Source organism: Xiphophorus maculatus, chromosome 9 (assembly GCF_002775205.1).
Source record: "Xiphophorus maculatus strain JP 163 A chromosome 9, X_maculatus-5.0-male, whole genome shotgun sequence".
Taxonomy (NCBI): Eukaryota; Metazoa; Chordata; class Actinopteri; order Cyprinodontiformes; family Poeciliidae; genus Xiphophorus; species Xiphophorus maculatus.
The window spans coordinates 3,640,684-3,664,163 of NC_036451.1; the positions used below are offsets into that span (position 1 = coordinate 3,640,684).

The 23,480-nt window shown below is 37.1% G+C and overlaps 1 protein-coding gene across 4 annotated transcripts in view; it reads left to right on the forward strand.

Moving 5' to 3' along the window:
- Positions 1 to 20,828, forward strand: part of LOC102225371 (low-density lipoprotein receptor-related protein 8-like) — a 158,789-nt gene extending 137,961 nt beyond the window's left edge. The window contains exons 16-19 of one of the 4 annotated variants that reach the window (XM_023339613.1): positions 2,575 to 2,946; positions 8,936 to 9,004; positions 13,135 to 13,325; positions 16,221 to 20,828. In XM_023339613.1, the coding sequence (XP_023195381.1) occupies positions 2,575 to 2,946; positions 8,936 to 9,004; positions 13,135 to 13,325; positions 16,221 to 16,259 (671 nt within the window). In that variant the 3' untranslated portion in view covers positions 16,260 to 20,828. Of the gene's footprint in view, positions 1 to 2,574; positions 2,947 to 8,935; positions 9,005 to 13,134 lie in introns of all 4 variants that reach the window. The other 3 variants (XM_023339614.1, XM_014471049.2, XM_023339612.1) reach the window with 3 other exon arrangements.
- The last annotated feature ends 2,652 nt before the right edge of the window (positions 20,829 to 23,480 follow it).

Consider the following 23,480-nt stretch of genomic DNA (forward strand, 5'->3'; position numbering starts at 1 on the left):
CTTGCAAAGCTGTTTAAGATTGAAGGAAATAGCAGCCGGTTGTCCAGTAACAAAATCCTAATGAGACCCACTATGCTTTAATGTCGGCTCTAAGCAATGAAATGCATGCAAGTAATTGTGTTGACTGTGATGAACTTAAAAATCGGACTCCTCCAAAGAATAGCAGACTATGTCGGTAAATGGGTCAGGGATTCTTCCTGCGTGTCCCCAACACACCTCCATTATTTCACTGACCCTATTTCACAGCTCACTTCGTCCACTGACTCGATAGAGCCGCAACATTTGTAGGGTTGTTATCCTTAATGGATCCGCTCTGTTTTCACAGATCACATTTTAGCAGGTGAGGCAGAGGGAGCTGACTCAGGAAAAAGGGAGAAAGAGATGATTATGATGTATGTGGGCCATCACTCACAGTTGCTCTGGGAGGGGGAAGATGAGCACTGAGCGCACACTCACAGGGCCCTACAGATTTCTTTTTTTCAAATTCAAGTATTGCTGCTGGGCTCTCACTTATATACAATAAAATTACATTTGCAGCACTTCACTCTTGCTTATTTCTGTGTGTGTCCTATTTCTAAAACAGTAAATATGTCTAAAAACACAAACATAATGTCTTGACTCTGACAACATGTAAGAAATGTTATCAGATAAAGCGATTGTCACTACAAAAACAATGCAAATTTTGTCTCATGTTTTTTAATATATTTTCATTTGTAAATTGCTGGTTTTGTGATGCGAATATTAACTAGTTACAAAAGTTATCGTTCAAGTAAAAATAATAAGTTTAAAGCATAATATCCTTGGTGCTAAGATCTTTTAAATTAATTGGTCTCAGCCTGTTTTCCATTCCTGGTTCTCAACACTCGCTACCCTTCATGTTTTAGGTGTTTTGCTGATTTAGCACATCTGATTTCAATTGATGGCTGACTAACAGGCTTTTGCTGAACTAGAATTATTTGAATCAGGTGTTTCAAAGCAGGACAAAATCTATAACATGCAACGCAGCTTGCCTCAAACACCAGGGTTGGGAAGCACTGGTGGAAGTAACTGGAATGCATACTTTCTCTGTAGCCTAAGTTTCTAATTTTTTCCATGAAACTCAGATATGTGAAAAAGATTCTAAATGTAAAAACATATGTAGCAGTGGACACCGTTAAAAAGAAAAGGGACAAATGATTTAAAACAATATTTCAAGCTGTTTAAGAAGGCTAGAAAACACTGATAGACATCAAGCAGCGAAAACATCTCAGGAAATTACAGAAACTACTATCATCTTTGAGGAAGAAATTCGCTGATCAGAAAAACATCCTGATCAGCGATCATTGAAACGTTTGGCCAAATCTAATGGAAGAAAAACAACAGTGGAATTCAGACTATGTTTAACAGTGAAAGTAAGGCATTTCCACTTGCACAATGCAAAGAGAATTCCAGAGATTGGAACTGAACAGCTCTGTAGCCATAAGAAAACCATTTATTATCAGCAAGGCTAACCTGAGAAAAATCCTTGCATTTTTAAGGGAGAACAAATATTGGACTTTGGAGCAAAGAAAAAAAAGCTAATATGGTCTGATGAGTCCAGATTTACCCTGGTAATAATTGTTTAATTAATCAGCTCCAGGAAAATCATATATATAGTTGGGCCATTCTTTAAAATGGGTCTTTTAAATGGACAATGTGCTGAGTAGAGAATTTCAATGGACACTGATAATCATTTATGAAGTTTGGAGCAGAACAGTGGTTCTGCTCCAAACCACTGGAACAAGTTGGATGTGTTAGAGACATGAAGCAGAGCAAACACACAGAGGCATTCTTTCTATATGGAAGAATGAGCAGAGATCCCAGCAAACTGTTGGGAAAACGTTGTATCCAAATATTTTAAAAGTCATGCAGTTGAAAAGACAATTCTACCAAATATTCTGAACATATTTTTTTTTTATCTCAAGAAGAAAAAAAACGAAATCTTTTTGGCATTTAGCAAGATGAAATATTTGTGTGTAACTTAACTAACCTAAAACAGAAAATGACACTGATTTAATTTTACAGAGGGGAAAAAGTTGTCCCATTTTTATACAGTCAAAGTAAATATCTGGTTTCAACTGTATGCAAATGTCACCATAAGTCACCTTATACATAACCTATTGTGTTGGTGGCACATTTTTCCTGATTAAGCAACATCTTGTAACATGAAACTACCTCTATATATTCTTATTTTTTCATTGTTAGTTTCACTGTTTAGTACTCTTTCACCTGTTTGCACCCTTTTAATTTTTTGCTTTGAACAACTGATGAATATTACTAAAGCTAAATTATGGTGTTTTCTACATAAGTAAAAGAAAACTGCACCAAAGTTTCATTGTTACGGTGCAACTTACTGGATTTAAAATGTGAACATGTCAAACAGAATTAGCAGAAAATTGTGCATACTGATCACCTTTGTATCTTTTCAAATGCTCCCTGTTAAAAATGCTACACCTAAAGTTTAGGGAGTTGAGATCTTGCTCCTAGTTTTCTCTTGTCTAAAGTCAAACAGATATATCAACATTGGCTGTTTTTTTTTTTTCTTTTTATGTCCAGTGCGAATTAGGACAACCACCACAGTTGCCCCAACCACCACAAGTACAACGATAGCTACTACAACAACAGCCACGACAACTACAACTACCAGCCCCGCCACCAGCACTACCACCAGGACTCCCACCACAACAAGCACTACCACGTCTGCTGCCACCCCACCGAGGACCACAACCAGGCACCACATGACACCAAAGCCCCCTCAAACCTCCAGAAGCAGCAGGATTACCCAGCCACCTGTGACACAAGCCGCCACAAGTACAGAAGCTACCAGTTTGAGCAGCACCAGCCAGATGTCCACACAAACACCCTTACTGGACCCAGTGGCACCAGACAGCATTCAGAGAGAGACCAATGCTAACCTCTCCCACAGAGGTAGGTATAATGGTGTGCTGGGTTACGTTTGAAGTGAAAGCACAGTGTGTGTGCGAAGCCACACTATCATTACCTCCTGCCATTACAGCAGCAGGAAGCTAAAAACCAATATTTCCATCAGCTGCCTCCTCTTTTCTGGCTCCCCTTCTCCTTCATCTCTCCTTCTGACCATCTGTCTATCCACTGTGTGACCTCTTCTTGTCCTCCTTCTCTCACTTATTCACAGCAAATCCCTCCCCAGTAAATTTGTCAACCTTCTTATTTCTAGTCCCTGGTCACCAGTTTCTAACAGAGGTGTCAGAGCAAACAAACGATAGTTTGCAGAATTTTCTACAGCCACTACTCATCACTCTTCCTCACTTTGACAGCTTCTCTTCATCTATTCTTCCCTATCTCTACCCTTCTCTCTCTCTCTCTGCTTTTGTTTTTCACTCCCAAAGACTGGCAGCATTTTTCTTACAGACACCAGTCAGCCTTAACTTGATTAAGAAAACAGACTAGAACACTGCTGTTAATTTTTGCAAAGTATTCACATGATTTAATTTGAAGATGCCATCTTAAAAAATAAATGCACTGCTCACTAGCTATAATTTTTCATTTTTCAAAGACAGACTAGTATTTTTGTCAATGACCAAGATAAATTATTTGGACTTTTTCTTGGTACACCAATTAATTATATGAAAATATAAACGTTTATCTCTTTTTTTGTTTACCTTTCAGTTTTTAGTTTACGCCAACACTTGCAGCTCAGATGAACATTAATTTGACTAATAAGCAAACGTTATGAAAAAGCAATGTCAAATTTATGAAAAAAAATCCCTGACTTCAATTCTTTCAAAATGTGGTACAAGTGGTAAATTTGTTTTCCAGTGCCCTGCTATGTTTACATGTGTTTGTGGTCCAATTCATCAGTCCAGACTGGATGTATAGAGCAAATAAAGTGGAATTATGTAACATCATTATTAGATCAGTGTGCCAACATTTTTGTAGCCCTTATATACATTTTGTAACAGTAGGACAATGCTACAAGTTAAAATGCTTATGCAATTGGAATTTTGTGACATTTCCAAACAAATTTATATCAGACTGCTTTAGATGGATGGAGTTATGTATGCTACAATATCACATGTGCAGAAAGGGAATACTAATTCCTTAGAATGCTGCAGAGTTCTATTTTAGTACTGCACTATCTCATGCTATGCTTCTGTCTGAATTGATGAAGATTCATTGCCAGCCATCTGCTAAACCTTTAAGTTGCCTGTCACTGCAGGGGACTTGGTCGGTATACAGAAGGGTTAATTCTGTAAAACGCTGAAGATTTTCCACTTCTCAACTGAAATTACATGCAATATACTTGTAAAGGACTTGACATTTTACAAAATAAAATGTAGTTCTTCATGTTTAACCCTACCTAAAAACAAATTCTCAATTTGTTAACGTATGTTGAAATACAAGAAACAATATGACAGAGTTCCCTTCTCTTGATTTTATAGTAATCCACAGGCTGAAATTTAAAAAATGGCATTTATGTTATACTGTAAACCTGGCAGAGTGTTTTCTATACAGTGTTGTCTTAATATGTTTGGAAGTGGAGAGTTAGTTAAGGTTGCTGCCATTTGTTTCTGATCTGCAATTTGCCTACTAGATATCACAAAATCCTCCTTCTGCTCTTTGAAATAGTAAGGATGATAATAATAATGTTGCTTAATGTCAAATAGAAAAAGGCATTTCTTTCACAGAGAAGAGCACATATCACACTGAACTTATTGAATATTATGTGCTTTCAAGCCTAATGCTCTGTTTTTAGTTTTTCATCCATTTTAGTTTTTTTTTACTTGTGACTTAAGTTAAAAATGGGTCCACTTTTAGAACCCTGCCAAGTTCATCAATGTCACTTTTCTCTCTCTGATTCAAATACAAAAACTGTGGCTTTCAGCTGTGGTCAAGGAGAAACAGATTTTGGCTATGCCTGAAAAGAGGTTGAGCACTTGGGAAACGCACACTAAAAATAAGGTCATGAGCACTTTGAATGCAATAACAGCTGTCTGTGGACTTTAGCCAAAGGATAAAACAGAGTGGGTACAAGGACAACAATCTGCATTGTGTGAAATCTTGAATACTTGATTTTACTGTAAGGTTTATTTATATATACATATATATGTATGTATATATATATATATATAAACAAAATGGTATAAACAGAGACATTCTGAACTTAGAATTAGATTTCACTGAAAGTACTGATTGGACTAGAATGATAGAAAGTAATGAAAATAAAATGGAAATGTAAGGGGCGTTATAGAGACCACAGATAATTTATACTACAGTAAGTGAGACTAGAAAAATGTGACACTGTTACAGAGATAAGAATTGATGGGATGGAAACAAAGTAAGAGTGGAGTGATTTTCTAGGAACTTGAAAGTAAGCCAGCTGCATCACTTTTGGGGCCTTGGTATTCCAGAGCTCCCAAGATGCAAGACGCTGTTTGTCTCCAAGTCTCTGAAGCTGTCAGTTCTCTCGCTGCACCACAAATGCTAATCACAAGAGACAAACATTTAAAAAATGGGGCATGAACAAGATGTGTCTGCAAATCCATGAGCCATGAGTTATAATTTTCAACTCAGTGAGCACTGTCAAGTTTGCCAGCATCAGCTGCTGTACATGTGTGGCACTGGGGCAAACATCATCAGGTGTGGAACAGATGGTAAACTAACAAATAATAAAAGCAGGTTACTAAAGCCCACAACATGTTCAGTCTAATAGATTATTACCTTTTTCTTTAATAGTCTAGAACATAATTATTTAACCAGCTTTGTCATCATAATAGAAATTAGTTTTTGCTTGTTGTGTTCAGTTTTATCCTTACGAAATCTCATAGTAAGGCTTATTTTATACAGTCTGAATGTCTGTTGATTGTTTTCCCCCAAAATTCTTTGAAGTCTGTCTTTAAACACATTTTGAATAAAACAACACAGACATACAGTATTTTCATACTTGGACATATTTCTAGGAAATGCTTTTGAATTTCAGTGTTTCTAAAATTAAAAAATCCTTCTAGCAATTATAGTTTTCATGAAAGTGAAGCATTTCTCACGGTCTCCTATTGCCTTTGCTCTCCAGGACTATAACAGCTTCTTTAATAAGATTCTATTAATCCGCCTTTTAGAGTTTTAGAAACCCTTTGGACGTCAGTCATACTTTCAGAAAAGCTTAAATCATAACCGCTGACTCAGGACTCGCTGGGTTTGGTGTACCGTCTAGAGAGGTGTATGTATGTGTGTACATGTGTCGGTGGGTTTTTTTCTCCCTATGATTACATTCATACAAAATAATGTGTCTTTCTTCAGTCACATACCATCTGTGCCTTCTTAGCTATGCACAGAACTTCACAGCCTCTTTCTGGAAGGAGCCAATCGGTATGTAGAGCCAGTGCTTGTGATCTCCTCTGCTAATCTCCCTCACTTGACTTTACTCTAGCCATCTGATCACACTTTGGCAAATCGTGAGCCTGCTGCTAATAGACAGATTGAGAAAGGGGTTAGTACCAAAGCTCAGTACCAACCTGTTGGGGTAAGAACGTAAAGCAAGTGGAGATTCAAAAGCATTTTCAGTATTAGACAGGGGCTAGTTACCTGTATTAAAGTCTAACAAAGTTTTACGAAGTCACAGTTTGTAAACTGCTATTTTTATGTTCCTACATGGTATAGTTCCTAGACTTTTCTGGGCTGTACAGAGCGAGGCCTGCCTTCCTCTAATGTAAATTCAAAATTACTTTATCTTTTTTTCTTTAGGTCACTTTAAGATGTCTTCTAATCAAAACAACGTTGTGCTTACATGACTGGTGGCCTGGGATCCCTAAATATGCATATTACCTTGCTAGGTTGTTATACTGAAGTTGCTGGCCAGATATTAATTTTCCAAGAAAGTTGATAATCTTACTGTGCAAATTAAGAAGTTCTGAAACCTTTAAATGGGTAATGATTATTCTTAACCTAAAACACTGATCATTGACCGGGTCTAGCTTTACATGTTAATCTGTCTTTTATTCAATGCAATGTGAGAGTAGGTTGTGAAATAATTGTGTTATGGCTTCAGTGATAGATTGCTGACATTTTTGCAACACATATTTCTCTGGAGTCTAAAGATATGTTTAAGAAAGAAATCAGAAATTCAGTTTTTGGTTGGCATTATGGCATGACCAAGCACTTATGTTACCCAAAGTCCACTCATAATTGGCTTAATAGTCCTTGTGACAGCTTCTTCCCTGGAGGCACATGAAGTCAAGTACCTGAACTCAGTAATTCAGACCAAACCTAAAAGAAACTCCATCAAGAAGACTTCCTCAGCCTAGGTCAGAGGACGGCTCACTCTTAAGAGATTTAGTTGCACTAAATATTTTAGTTTGCATTATTTGCTAAGATGATGCAAAATGCAGGTGTCAAGAGCAATTTTGTGAAGCAATAGATTTACTTTGACTGCCTGAGCAGAGAATCTGACTTTTTAAGTAGAAGCAACTTGTTTTACTTGTGTGACTTTATAAAGAGTGACTTGTGAGAAAAAGATAATATTCTGTACAATAAGAAAGCTTTAAGGAGACCTTTAGTCAAACTTCTCCCTAAAGAAAAATCACACCTCATTATAACTGTTGTCATAAATATGCTATATTTTTTAGATTTTTTTTTGTATTAGAGTAAATAAATTTGAACACCTTTTATATCTTGTATAGTTTTGTTTTACAGCATCATTTAACTTCCATACTGCATTGAAACCTTATTGCTTTACTCAAGCTTATGACACTAAGAGTTTTGTATCAGTCCATCACTCGCTAAATACCGTGTTCCAAATTATTATGCAAGTGATATTTTCTCAGATTTTCTTAAATGGTCAATGCAAATGATGTTCAGTATAATTTTCAAGTTATGAACTATTACAGTATAAGTCAAATTTTACTGAACAAAGCTTTGTCTAACAGAAACCTTCCTCATTATGACTTTATCTGTACAAGCCCATCTTTGCTCTGAATCCGCCATAAATCTTTTCATAGTACGATAACGCTTCGGTTTTCGTTAAATATCTAATGTTTTCATATCTTGTCATACGACACTGCACTATCTGATGATTTTCGGCATCAGAGAGATCCTTTCTCTTTCCCATATTGCTTGAAACCTGTGGCCTGCTTAATAATGTGGAACATTCTTCTTAAGTAGATTTCCTTTAATTGAGCTCACCAGACAAAGTAATCAACCAGCTCTCTGAAATTAATTATAGTGATTCAAAGAGCCCTGACACACAATACCATCTATGAATTTAATAGCACAAGAAAAAAAAATGTATCTTTATGACATTTAAATCCATCCATCCATCCATTTTCTAACACCCTTATCCCCCAGTAGGCTCGGGAGGGCTCCTGGTGCCTATCTCCAGCTAACATTTCAGGCGAGAGGCGGGGTTCACCCTGGACAGGTCGCCAGTCTGTCGCAGACACTTAAATCCAATTTGCATAATAATTTGGAACATGGTGTAGAATACATTTGTATTGTTTTGCATCAGCATTCTAAAAACACAGGCAAAATAGCAAAAAAAAAACCCAAAAGAAAACTGAAGGTCATCTGGAGTCTCTCAACATGGTCTGGCATGAATTACTTGTTGCCAGATATATTTTGGAGCTACATTCATATACTTTCTGATGCTTTGCTTTCTCATATTGCTTTGCACTCTTCTTGTATATATATAAAAAAAAACCTCATTGCATTTTTATTGCTTCCTGGTGTGATTCAATCACACTTCATTTACACATGCTGTTCAAAAAACAAAAACAGTCTGCAGATGGGCTGCTCGTCTTCTTATCACGCAAATGTGCTTTTCTATCAGGATGCTCTTCTGTCCAACAAACTTCTAATTCTTCTTTAAGATGTGGTTGGAGATGTAGCGATGAGCAAAACTTTGTTTTGATTTTGCTTTTATTTTTTATCTTCTTGTTCATCACAGCTGCAAGTGATCACTACCTCATAGGTAACAACATCACAGTTGCTGTTTTGGGAATAGTCATTCCGATTGGTGAGTACACTTTAACTATTCACATTGTTTTTGCTCTCTGCTTGCCTGCTTCTCCCTCCTTTGCTTGTGTCAAAGGTTCTGCAAACTGTTTGTGCGTGTGGCGTTTTGTGTCTCTGGCTGCATGCTGCATTATCCTGTATGTTTATGCATGAATGACAAGAATATTTTCCATAAAAGATGTCAAACACATACAGAATTATTGAATATTTGCATCTTTTTCTACTCAACAGTAATTTCTGAGTATCAAATAATATGTTAACACCAATCAAAATGAGCTGTAATGCTATCGAACAACAGGCTCCCAGCTAAAGAATTCCCTTGTAACGCGGTACACTCATCAGTCAGTGAGTGCCCAGGCCTTTGTAATGTTAACATTATATTAATGAGAAATGGAGAACAAATTTGTTTTTTTTTTCCATCAGACTGGTCCAGCTGTTATAACATTAGATCCATGTTTCCACTGCGATAATATTGTTCTATGGCTCTATATCAATCAAGGACACTGACAAATTATATGCAGTTGCTGAAATCTGTTTATAAATGATAAAAATTACTTGACTTTCTTAATTATAGGCATAATTAATAATTAAAATGCTATAACAAGTTCAATTAAAATTTCTTCTCGGAGGCACAACATATTTTCAGTTTTATACACAAAAGTATACATGCATCATGCTGAGAGAGATGTGTGCATCTCTTGTTGCTGTTATAACCTGACATTTTCTGCAGTTCAAGATTTGCGTCTCTTACATATAAAATTTAAGGAACTTGGGTTTTTAGACTTAAAATGGGTAAATACTGGTGGGTAAAATATATCTAAGAGCTCTTTCCTGATTTGTGACGATCAGCACAAATTTGCCATACTTAAATATAATAGCTCGCTTCTTTTTTTTCCCCCATTTTGAAGTGTAAGAGTAACAAGAATTTACATATTTTATTTATACCCAGTTGAAATTTGGTTATAAATTAAAATGTATTTTTAAGTTATTTGAGAATTGAGAGGGCTCTGATAATTTTCTCAAGGATGAATTGTTTTTTGTCTAAGCGATTAGTTCTTAACCTGCAATTTCATTTTCATTGCATAATTTCACTCTTATGCATAGAATTTAAAACCATTTGGTGTGAGATTAACAATATATAGATACATTCTCTTTTCTGTCTTAACAGTCTTTTCTGTTAAGACTTTTACACTTCTTTATGTGAAGGGTTCTGTGTATTCTGAAACCATCATTTGACTAGACATTACATCCTGTTCCACATTAAAAATAAAACCCATTCAGTAAAATTATTTTATTCTTTTAGCTCTCATTAAAATTAAGATCATATTTTCTGGAAATATTTAATAATTTCATGGGAAAAGGGCTAAGTGGGCAAATAATGACCTTTTAGTGCCAGGACATGCTGCTAATTGACATCTCTTTCATTTCTAATTTTGAATAGTCACGGGAGCTCAAAGACTTTTTATATGCACTTTTTTTTATCCTTGTTTTATCCTCAACAGTGGAGATATGAGCTCATTAAAAAAATAACCCCTCAGAGACAGTTAACCCTTTCAACCTCATCCCTTATTCTGTCCTGCTGCCAGTCGTCGCTGCTACAAATCCCTCAATATAAATTTTTGGCATCTTTGAAACATTAATTATTGTTGGAAGTCCACAAGGGCTGGGATTTCAGCAGCCCCGACTCTGCACTCTCCTCCAGTTATGCACCACCCACTGTTCCATAAGAGGGAAGCGTACCAGCTCTGATTAAAAGTATTTAGCAGAAGTCAGGCTGTTACAATGCTCTCTAATTGGAGTGAAATATTGTACAAAACCCAAAAGCTGATGTTTCTTTTTTTTTAACCAATAAGCATTTAGGCAAGAACAAAGATGGGTTAAGTCACACTGGGATCTTTTTTTTTTGTCTTTTGTACAACTAAAGTGCAATTAGATTGGGCTTCCGTTGGGGATGAAAGCACTTCTAACGGTGTGAGCACACATATTATCATATGCAAACATAACTATTTTTCTCACACTGATTTGTCTGTTAGTTCCTCATACAAAGTCTGTTCACACACACATTGGTTCTGCAGGGCAGTTGGGCATTAATGCCAATATGGTAATGAGTGGAGAGAGACGGCGCTTATCTCAAATCCTCCAAAGCCCTCCCTTCCTTTCCTCTCTTCCCCTCTCCATTCTCCTCTAATAACCCCGTTCAAAAAAACGCCACAGCCAGACCGTCTGCAGATACTCTTTCATTTTGCAGTCGAGGCGAGCACAAAATTATAAATCATATCCCAAATGGAGCACCGGGATAATGTGCTGATGACAGCTAAGCAACCTTGCAGGACTTTTATTAAAAAAAACACAAGAGCTAAATCAATTGCCTCTGGTCTTGAATGCTACATGCTTTTATGTTGCAACCTTTATGTTTGCCTCTATTGATGTATGTGTATGTATGTGTGTGTGTGTGTGTGTGTGTGTGCGTGTGTGTGTGTGTGTGTGAATATTGAGGATGGGATTTTATAGTATATGGATGATTGTGAATGGAGGCACTCATTGAGGTAAACTGCGCATGTTGATTAATGTTTATGTGTGTCATTCTGTGAGATGAGGGGGAACATGCAGTACTGGATCCACAGCTTATTTCTTTATAATTTGCTTTTACGTCGTCTTGAGCCGGGTTGCTAAAGTTTTTTCTTTGGATTTTTGTTTTATTCACTTATTTTCTGTCTTTGAAACTGAAACATTTCCTTTGTTTAATTATTTAACTCCAATGACACACAAAAGATATGTAAAAACAAAAGATTTACCAATATTGCCTTGGAAAAGAAAATTGCAAACACCAATGTTGGTCCCTTTAATTTTTGCACATTTTTGTTGGTACAACCACAAATTTATTACATTTCATTTGGATTTTATTTATAGAAAGAATCCATTCTTGTATAATTAAAGGAACATAACACATTTTCAAATTTATTAGAGGAGTGGCTGGATAGAACAATGTATTAATTGATCAAAATTAGTAGGCCTATTGCTTGCCATAGGAAAACAAGGGAAACAACATGCTTTGGTCAGATGAGAATGTTAACTATCAACATGCAAAATTCCTTGTACCTTTCCACTGTGAAAAACAAAGTAGTGATTTTCTTGAACAGTGGAATGGAAGCTGGTCACATAAATGGACATCACTTCTGTTCAGATTTCTGTGACCTTTTCCTTCCGATTCAGTAAAAAGGCACATATTTGTGTTTGTGTAGAACATAAAACACCAATAAACTACACTGAGGTTTTTGCTTGTAACATAAAAAAAAATTGTTATTGGTCTGACTATATACAGTTTGAGTATGAATACATTTACAAATCACTCTGTATTTTAACACATACTGCCTAAGGTCATTCACAAAGACCTATGTGCTGAAAATCTTACACACATTACATGATCAACTAATGAATTATTCATTTCTCATATATTGTCAGGTCTGAACTGGTTTTTATTTCCCTAATTCTGAAATACATAATTGTTTTTATTAGTATTTTCTAACTATACGTTTGCTCTGACAGTTCATTTTTAGTCCTTTGTGTGTCTATTTTCAAGCAAACGCCAAAAAGCATACAGAAAATTAAAAAGCAGCAGACAAAAGGCTCTCTGGAGGCAAAGTATAAAGAAATTTGGGATGGTTTTAAAATGTTTGCACTGTATTGTGGTGAATTACGTATGACGGCTCATTGTTTTAATTTTTTTTATTTTTTTTGTACAGATTTTAGATTCAATTACTATTACTTTGGAGATGAGCAAATTCATGTCTGTGCTCTACTGGTGCAATTTTTGTGTACTTTTAGAAATTATTTATTCCTTAAAGTATTTTTCCAGTTTTTATCACAACTCTTGTTTAATTGGAGAAAAAAATATTACAAAATTTGCATTGAATCCTTTTTGGAAAAAAATAAGTAAATAAATGATTGATGTTTATCTTCTTGATTTAAATCTGGAAAAAGAAATAAAACGATGAGCCTTCAGCTGATAAAAGAAACAATGCAAGCTGTGTTTATGTTTGTGTTAGTGCTTAAAGCGCCGCTCCATGTCCCCTGGGCTGTGTTAACGCTCCCGCCGTGTGTTGTTGTTGTGTGTGTGTTAAACACATGCAGTCCCTATCCTTGCCACAGTGGTCATTGGATTGCTCTGCACCGGCGGCTACCTGGTTTGGCGCAACTGGCGACGCAAGAACACCAAGAGCATGAACTTCGACAACCCTGTGTACCGCAAGACCACAGAGGACGACGACGATGAGATTCACATTGGCCGGCACAGCGACTCCATTGGTCACGTCTACCCGCCAGTGAGTGGCAGCCACAGCCAGCCGTTCATAGCGCTTCCACTAGGGGGCGGCGTCACAGACAGTAACTCTCACTGGTACTCAGGAGCGCCGATGCTTTCCAGTGGCAAATGAGGGCATACCAGGCGGTAAAAGGAGGTCTTTGGAAATTTTTGAGGATTGAGAGGATGCTCAAGGTTCCCCAGTGGGAAAAGAGAGTAGGCTCGCACACGCACACTTCCAGATGTTTACATATCATTTTTAAGTCACTGAGAGCACCAACTACACACACCTATGTCATTCATCGGCCAATGTCCCTCACATTAAGCCACAACATTCCCAATATCATCCCTCATCCCATTTGTTTTTACATTGTAGTAGTTGCACCTGGTTGCAATTGTGCTTCCTTTCAAAATTCATCTTCTTTTTGCAAAAGGAGCTGTTGAATTCAAGGTTTCTGTTTGTTTTTATTTTTGCAGATTAACTAGATGTATGCCACTTCATAAACCCAACAATTTAAATGGATAATAACAAAAAATAAATAAAAAATACATTATCCAAACCGTTGGACACCAAACCTTAGGCACTCTGTTGTCAGAGTGTTTTCTATATTATGCAAAATATTATTCCAATTTGGACATTATTGAGAGAATAAAGTGGATCAACTTTGCTGATGTCTTAAAAGCTGGACAATGGAGCTCAAGGCCTTCCCAGCTGTTCATGTCTGTTTTGTAATGACTGAAAAAATAATACTCAAAATCTATAAAGAAAGCTCAAATCAGGACAAAAGACAGGCTGAAGCTAAATTGACTTTACTTTCCCAGCTTGAGACCAATAACTATTAATCTCCTCATCACAATCCACACAGCTAGGCTGTTGATTTCCTGCTAATGTGGATGTATTTCTGATTAATCCAGCTCACAATTTACAATTGTAACTCAACAACTCAATAAACTAAGTTGTCATTCATTTCTGTGATTAAATTTAAAAAAAAATCTCATATGTAGACTTATTACACACAGAGTAAAATGTTTTATGTGTTTGCTGTGATTATGGAAGCCCAAAATTTAGTAAACTAGGAAATTGGGACAAAAAATGACTTTTTAGCACAAAGTTGTAATGTCCATATTTAAGAGAAAAATTAATGTCTTGATATTCATTAACAGCCTCCATCAAGAGCATAAGCTCCAAAAAAATCGTTGCTAAAGAATTTAGCTGACTGTGCAGAGTGGAGTATGCGAGTACTTTAATTGAAAATTGACTAAAAGAAAATTTGCTTGAAAAAAAAGGACACAATCAACAGGGGTAGACGCAGAGTATTTTGAAGTAAGGCCTGTTCAGCAGTTAGAGGGAGATTCACAAAGCTTGAACTACAGCTAAAGTTAATGCTTCCAGGGCAGCAACAAACGCATGTATTGAGGACATGTGCTACCCCGGTCCCTTTCTCCATGGCACTCCTAAACAAGAAGCAACTTCAGAAGCACCTTACCTCGGCTCAGTATTTCATTTGAAACTTAGGTCCCAGAATCTGCAAGAAAAGAAGCACAGAATCGAAACTCATTGAGGTCCAGTGTGATATTTCCACAGTGAATGCAGCTATCTTCATCCTACAAGCATAGTGGGGATTTTATCCTGCAAGACTTGGCACCATCCCAACTACCAAAGGTACCAACACCGGCTTTAATGACCACAATATAAAGGTGCTTGTTTGGCCAGCAAACTGATTTGACCTAAGCCCCAGAGCATTCATAAGAGAAAGATTAGAAACACCAGTGCGAGCAAAGCCAATGAGCTGACGACTGCGTTTAAACCAACCCAGGTTTCCTTAACCCCTTTGCAGTGCCACATGTTGATTTCCTCCATGCAATAATCTATGCAAAATGACCCCTGACTAAATATTGAGCGTGTATATGGGTGCAACATATCTTGTTATTGTTCCTATGTTAGTCCAATGTTTTCAGAAACTGAATGTTTGGCTTTAATTACCTGCACGACATGGTCATAAAACCTTACCAACACAAACACATAAGTCATTGTTGTGTGTAAAAAATCTATATAAACTGAGATTAACTCTGTGAACTGATTAATGAAATTAATTAACTTCCCAAAGATAGTCTAATTAACTAGGATGCACCTGTGCAGCAAAAATGTGTTATTGGGACACTCAGGATGTTTATTTTATGTAGTATGTTTAGATTGATAGGAAGACTTCTGTTAAGGATAGCCAAAACGTAATTATTGAGAGAGAAGGAAGTGGTGTGCTTTGATTGGTTGTCATGGTAACACTGATTTCTTTGTGGTGCTCTGTAGAAGAGGGGGGGAAAAAGAAGGAATTGTGGGTATCTCTGGCATGATGACATGCTGGAAGCATGCACACACACACACACACACACACACACACACACATGCAGACATAAAACAGGTGCACGATTAAGATTCAAGGACGAAAGAAGAGCACTGTTCAGTGAAGAGCAGGAGAGAGGTGACTATTTTGCTCTTTCTAGCAGTTTTTTAATCATCTACGTATATAAAAATCTCCATTGTGTTTGATTTTTACACTAGATCTCTTTCTCTTTGTCTCGCCTTCACTCCTCTCGCCTCTTGTGTCAGGCAGGTCATGCAGCCCGAGAAATCTTTCTGGTAAAATACGGGCTAGACATTTGCAGCCGTAAGCAAGAATGCTGCATTCCTCGTCTACTGTATGAGCAGCCAGGGAAGGAGGGAAAGTAGAAGCACATGGTGGGATTTGGAGAAACGATAATTAGGAAAGGTCAGGGAGAGGAGGGATAATTGTGAGGAGAAAGACCACAAGAATGATAAAGGTTGCATTTTTCTTTAGGTTTCCTTGTTGACTCTATTGTGTCGCTCTGTTTGTCTGCTCCCTGCTGTGGTAACCATCTTTTCATCTGCTGTTTACAGCGCGTGGCACTCAGTCTGGAGGATGATGGCTATCCCTGATGAGGGGGGGGGATGCAGTCTGCTCACCCCCCTCCCCTTCAGTCCCTTCCTATCCCTTCTCTCAGCACAGCCTCCGCACCACTACAATGAGGCCAGTACAACGCAGAGGGGAATGAGATGGAGTCCACATTTTGCCTCCCCCTTTTTAAGTAGCAAGGATGACTTACACATCTCTTCTCCTTCTTTCTGACTACTATTACTAGGTACTACCACTTTCATTAGTGTCAGTTTAGTAGCCTCTGCTCCACTCCTCTCTTCCTCTTCTGCTGCTTCAGTAGTGTGGCGTGTGAAAATGCTGCTAGATGATATCCTTCACACTAACCTCATTTGAAAATTGAAGGCAAAGGCCGGTCACCAGAAGTGGGGGGAAATTTCTCATATTTTGACTGTTTAATTTATTTATACGTTTTAAATATGTAATTCGCATCTGTCAGTGTGTAGTCCTAAAGGCGAGATTACTTGATGAAGTTTGCATGTATACTCTGCACAGTGCAGCAGAAGTCAAGGATGTCATATTTCCTCTGGTTTCCTTAACTTGGCAAGTTCACAAGTCTGTTTTAAACTTTGAAAGGAAAAGGCCATCTATTATTTGTACACTGACATGTTGCGATGCTAAACATAGTCAAGGGGACTGGTGAAAAGAAAAAAAGGGATGAGGTTGTCTGGATGTTTAGAGGTGGTTTTGGGGTGAAAGAGTGGTGGAGGCAGTTTTTCTTTCTGGCTGATTTGTGCCTCCAGAAGGTTGTGCCCCAAGGTAAAAAGCAGTAAGGCAGACAGGACAATGGATTGTGGGTAATCCCTCTCTTTGTATCAGAGGTATGCACAGAGTCAATAACGAGCTTGACTTGGCTGATTAGCTGTGATGGGTAGAGTTCATATATTTCTTACATTTTTCTGTTTGTGTTCCTTCTAGTATTTTACTTCCTGTGATTGCCCTGGATATGAATATAGAGCTGCTGCTCGGAAGCAATTACGCACAAAAGACATCATTAATATTTTAAGATTTTAAAAGAATGTCCTGCTTTTGTATGTTATGATTTCTAGTGGTGTAATTGTACAGGAAAAGACATGTTTGAAGTTCACATTTTATAATCTTTTCTGTATTTATCTTCCATTCAGGCGCAGATTAATTTCTTTTCCCTCTATTTAACTCGTCTCATCTTAAAGTTGATGTACTATACCAGTTAGTGCTGAACTTCATTGACCCCATTTCCGTGACTTCCCAGCACTTTTCCCAGTGCTATTCCTGGTGTAGCTACTTTCCGGTTAGTGCAACTGGATGAGATGATGCAGAAAAACAGCCCACGTTTGAAAGACATCAGTCGCTGCTGTCACCGAGCGTTCACTCTGGTTTTGTGTGAGCAGATCAGTAGAATATCATGCTTGGCTAATCCTGGCACACTGATTTGATTTTAGAGATGGATAGGGAAGAAATGTGTGAGCCAGCGTAAAGAGCCGATCTTCCATTGACTTGCCTCAAACGTGCTTCCAGCCCATTGAATCAGATGGAGTTTATGCCCACTGAAAACAGTAATAATTGCTCATTTCATGTTCCAGTTGTAAATAACTGCAGGCTATAATCATGGAAATGGAAAAATAGCTGTTACAACAAGCAACTCACTTACTCTGGACATCATTCAATCATTTGAATCTAAACATTAAAGATTTGCCTTCCACACCAATTGTTGAACAAGTCTAAACAATGCTGTGTTTCAAATGTGAAGGAGCAAAAACTTGTTTGAATGGAGGAATCTGCAAAAAATGACACACAGTCTTCCTGTGGTTGCTTACAGTATTGTAAGCTGATATGAATTCATTGAATTGTCATAAACATAGGTTACTATTCAGGGATTTTTGTGTTTTTCTCTTCTTTTTTTTCTTCGACGTTTGAGTTTTAATTAACTGACAACCCCAGTGGAAGAAGACACAAGATAAAACAGAAAAATCTTTGTAGATAGTTAATTTACCTGAATTCCAGCAGTGTTGCATTGTGACATTCTGTCATTCTATTCCTTGGAAGAGTTTTGCTCATTCCTGTCCAACTGGTTGACTTGACCATTCTTACCTGTAAAACTGGTGGGGTTTAGCTTGATTGGTTGGTTGGTTGGTTTTCTGGCACAGACCTGACACCCCTATTGAAGATGTGGTGGGCTATGGTTAATAATTGAGACAGGAATTTTAGACAAAACAGTTTTGAAAAATCACTTGCAAATTGTCCATTTCATTGTCAATGAACCTACTTCCAATGCACTTAAGCCTACAGTACACGCTTATAGGTAGCAAAAGTTACAAGCGTTCAGCTTTGGCTAACTCCAGACAGTTAATCTTGTTTGCCATACACGCATACAGTTGCACCATAACAGTTTTTTATTCAATTGTAGACACCAGCTCACCAATTTAACTAAACCATTCTGTTCAACCATATAAAATCATAATAATAATATTCATTGTATCCTAACTTTGTTTCTGCTGGACATTAATATCTAGATACGTAGAATTTATTACAAGTAGTGTTTTGGGTCTTTACATTTATTTTTTGATGAACTATAGTTTTGGTTTGAAAGAGTGGACAGAGCTTACAGCCATGTGCTAGATGCTGCGTCTTCATCTTCTTGAGATACCTTAATGAATTGTTTCAGCTAATTGATTTTGTAGGATATAAGAACTATTTGAAGGTTCCAAAATCATGGGTCCTCCCTAAGTAGAGCTGAGAAGAATGGTCAAATATCTAACCAGATTTCCTATTGCTGCTGCTTATCCATGATGACTATAAGGAAACTTCTAATTTGAAATTTGAATTAGTAGGGAAATGATGTTAAAGTGACCGGTACATGATCTTATTCTCCAAATACTTAAAGCGAACAGCAATTTTAAGAGAAGAAAAGCCCCAGGTCAGAGATCTTTGTAATTTCTAAGACTGAATTGGTCTCAGACTCTGCTGACAGGACCCTACGATGAGTCAGCTCTGCAGCCCAGCTCTGTCCTTTCTGTCCATGTTCGCCTCAGGACTAATGCAGTTCCATGCTGAGAATTTGCAGTTAGGAGGATAAATTGCTTATTTATTTAGCTGCCTGAGCGTGACATTGTGGGAAAGTTATTATTGCTACAGTGCAAAAGACAGATTGGCCGGTTCACTTTGTGGTCACCTTCAGTCGAGCCGTCTACTCTGAAGGACACGGGGAAAGTCCAGTCACCAGCTTTGGCTGTTCATTTTACCAGGCAATAATGTGGACGTATAGGTCAACCAGTGATCTTTGACACAAAACCGTTCCATACATATGGGGACCATTAGGGCAAATCAGTGCTCAAATCCCAACATTATTCATAATTTCACTGTCTGTCCAGCCCATAAACAGCAGGCAAAAGTTATAAGGGTCATTTCTGCTGTGTGCTTATATGTTGTGAGAGTTGATTCAGTTATTGTAATGTAGCTACAATGGTTACATGGGTACTTCAGTTTTGGTTAGTGTTTTTTAGGGGATTATGCCGTTGTGTTTTTTAGTGCAACCGCAGTGTTCAGCTGCTTTAAGAACCAGATTGATATAAGAAACTTGAAATATACAGAGCAAGCAGCTTTTTTGTGCAACCCAGATTGGTTTTCATCATTTGTATTCATGTCAGCAGAACGTCTTGTTTTACTTCATAGACGATTCAATCTAGGCTCTAAGAAATAAAATTTTAATTGTAAAGGTGGGAGAGAGAGTAAATTCCTATTTGCTGCTCCACATGGTTTCTAGGTGACAGGGTATCCAAGAATAAAAGCCAGGTCTTCACCATGTCGAATAAATATTGTATATACCTCCTCGGTAAAAACTACTAATATTAATATTTAACCTTTAATTTAAACACATAAATTTGTAATTTATTTAAAACAACTTGTAATGCATTTACTTTCCTTTTTTTTTTAAAAAAAATAGGTCACCTGAAATTCTGTTTAAAACCACTGATGGTTTATTTATTATGCGTGTTGTTATCTCATCACACTAACTACTAACTTCTCTTATGACTAATCTTAGTAGTGTGCTACAGGGTTGACAGCTATGTTGACTGCTCCTACTACCTAAAAATTTATTTTTTTGAGTGCTTTTAAACATCGCTCCTCTTCTTCATGTCTCATGCAATGGCAACAATCTTTCTTTTCCTCATCATACTTGTGAATTTACAGTTTTCAACTAGGAAACGGGGGATTGTTCCACCCATCTTCATCTCAGTCATATGTTCTCCAACAAGGGCTCTCAGTCTTTTTGTTAACAGAATACACTGGAAGATTAAAAGCACTGGAAGGAATAACCCTGAAACCCCACAAATAACTTGGAAAAGCTTCAGAGCTGAAAACAAAACTTCTTTCCTGAATATAGACCTGCAGACCACCAAACAATCAGCCAGAAGAAGAAGCAGCCTCCGCTCCAGCTACAATTTAGAACTATGGAAGGAAATTCACTCCACTTGGCTGGCATTTAGCTCTCGTTGACCCTGTTGTTGACTTTTTCCTTAATCCACCGCTTCCTCTTTTTATTATGTGGGGTTTTTGGGCTGTGACTCCTCAACGTTTGTCAGTTCATTCCTACTTGTCATATTTGATATACTTGATGTTTGATTACTTGAAGGGAAGTGTTCTGTTGACTGCGTTTTTCTACCAGCCAGTGTTAAATGAAGTTTTGTGGGCAAGAAGGTTGTGGCATCTGTTTCATTTTGATATAAATCATTGCAGACGCCTTTTTGTCTGGACAGTCTATGTGTTAAAAGAAATTCTCCTGCTTTTGTAAGAACCACCCACCTGTATTTTTTCTGAAAATTGTCATCGCCTGCTAGGAAATGTAAAAGAAAATTCAGCGTCCATTCCACATGACAGGCATTTTTTAAACGCTGTTTGTTGCACAAAACTTTTCAAGAAGCCTTCTGCACTGTGTAAAGAGGTTACATTCTTAGTAGAGGGGGAGGAAATAAAGGGGTTGTGGGTGGGGTGGTGCTGGGGTCTGGCAGTTACAGACCAATGGTTTTGAATCATGAAGTGTAAATAATATGTTTTCATAAAGCAAAAAATAAAAAAAAAATCCTTTTTGATAATGTTTTAAATGTATCTGTAAAAAAGGTGTAAATAAACTTCTGGGGTTAAAAAGGAGTGTAGACTATATATAAATTTATTTGTACACATGAGCACTGGGTTTCTTTAATATTTGATTGTAACTAAAAATTAATAATCTGCCAAAGTGTTTTTACTTTTTCTCCTGTCTGTTCCATTTGTTTTATTTTACCTTTTAACAGCGGACTGTAGTATTTAATTCTCTGTAATTTAATTTTGTTGTTTTTTTTAATTGAGAAGGGGGTTATTTTAATTTATTGGTGCCTTGTTTTGTGCTCCTGTATACTTTCACTCTTTCCGTTTCACAGTGTTGTGTGTCTGTGTGAGTTTCAGGGGGGATTAACTTGCAGGGTGGGTCGGGGTGGGGGGTCCGGTGGGTGGGTGGGTGGTTAAAATCTTTAGCAACTTCTGTACTTACATGGAATCTCTGTACTTTATGCCAAAATGGTCTCACTCACGTTTCTATGAAATCAAGCTGTTGATAAATCACTATATATTGATATATTAAATTTATAAAAACTGTCTAAACTTTCCCAGTTGATTATTTCTTTTTTTTTCACATCAGAAAATCTCTGACACATCAGCATTTTTATCAAGTAATCACCTGCTTTGAAACAATTAAAAGTAACTTATAATCAGGGATATTGAAGAAATTTTCACAATATGGTGTTTGAACTGATATTAATAATTCACCATTTTTTTGTATGAATCCCATCAGGCTCCAGTGTGAACAGTCCGTGGACTTTAAGTGACCCACGTGCATAGGAGATGTGATGTCACATGTAACATGATGGTGGGTGTGTTTACAGCAGTAAAAATGAAAAGCAGTAGCAGTACTTGCTTGAATGCCAACCCGGTTGAGCACATCACACTTTTTGAAGAGTTTTTAAAGCTGCGGGCCATTATACAAGGTGTCCTGACAGTAAGATTGAGTAGTAGCGTTACAGCCTCATGAATCCACAAATATTGTCTAATTTAGATAATTTTTCAACATGGCAAAACTTCAGGAAAGGGAGCAAAGTTGTGAAACGATGTACTTTAGTCTGATGAGACTCAAGATTTTGGCCTTCATGCAAAAATCTAATACTGAGATAACCATAAACTTTCCACCATGACAATGACCCTAAATATGGCCAGAATTAGTCCTCTGGGGCCGATATCCTGTGGTAGGTGGACCATTTGAATCAGTTTTGTTGGAGCAGAGAAACATTTATACTTGGCCGGACACCAGCCCTTGAGGACAGGAGCTGAACTCCTACGGTAGATCAAGGTATCTTGATGTATTATGATGGCCCAGTGCAAGTTCAGATTTAAATTGAATTGAGAATCTGTTGTGAGATTTGAGAATGGATCTTCATAGATGCTCTTCATCCAATATGACAGAGCTTGAGCTATTTTCAGATAAATGGGCAAAACATTTGATCTCTGGACAAATAAAACGGGTATAGACACAACCTAAACATCTTCCAGCTGCAATTGGAGCATCATAATTCATGTAACAATTATAAATATACCTGACCAATGGTATACCAAATGTATGATTGGAGATCAGCGTAAAGTTTGGAGTCTTTCCAAATTTCAAAGTGTATCAACCTTTATCTTTTTTTAATAAAACAAAAGCAATTAAAAATGGGTCTCTACCACATGAATAGATTGAAGGGTACTTCATTTTATTAAATAAAACAAATATTTTTGGATCTGTCATTCAAAAATGACAGTGATTAATAATGAGCTGTGGACCAGATGTGTCATCTACCCATCACTTCTGCTGCATTTATTAATCTTTCCATTGATGTTTGTTGTGACACAAATCAACTAACATATAAATCACATTGGCAAAAAGGCTAAACTTTTCAGACACTGCATATCTTTCAACAAACCCAATGCTTCTTAAGATGCATTTGGCATAATCTGTAATGTGATTTCTTTAAGATGTTTTACCAAGACTGATTTCCAGGTCACATTCAGCCAGATGCAACTCATGAAGCACAAAATATATATTTCTATTATTACTGCTTTCGGAGAGCTGACTCATCCATGAAGTAAACCTCTAAGAACAATTTTTTCATGAGATTAAATTACATAATTTAAGTTAATTTAATCTATAAAGGTTACTATGAAGATTTCCAAACAAAACT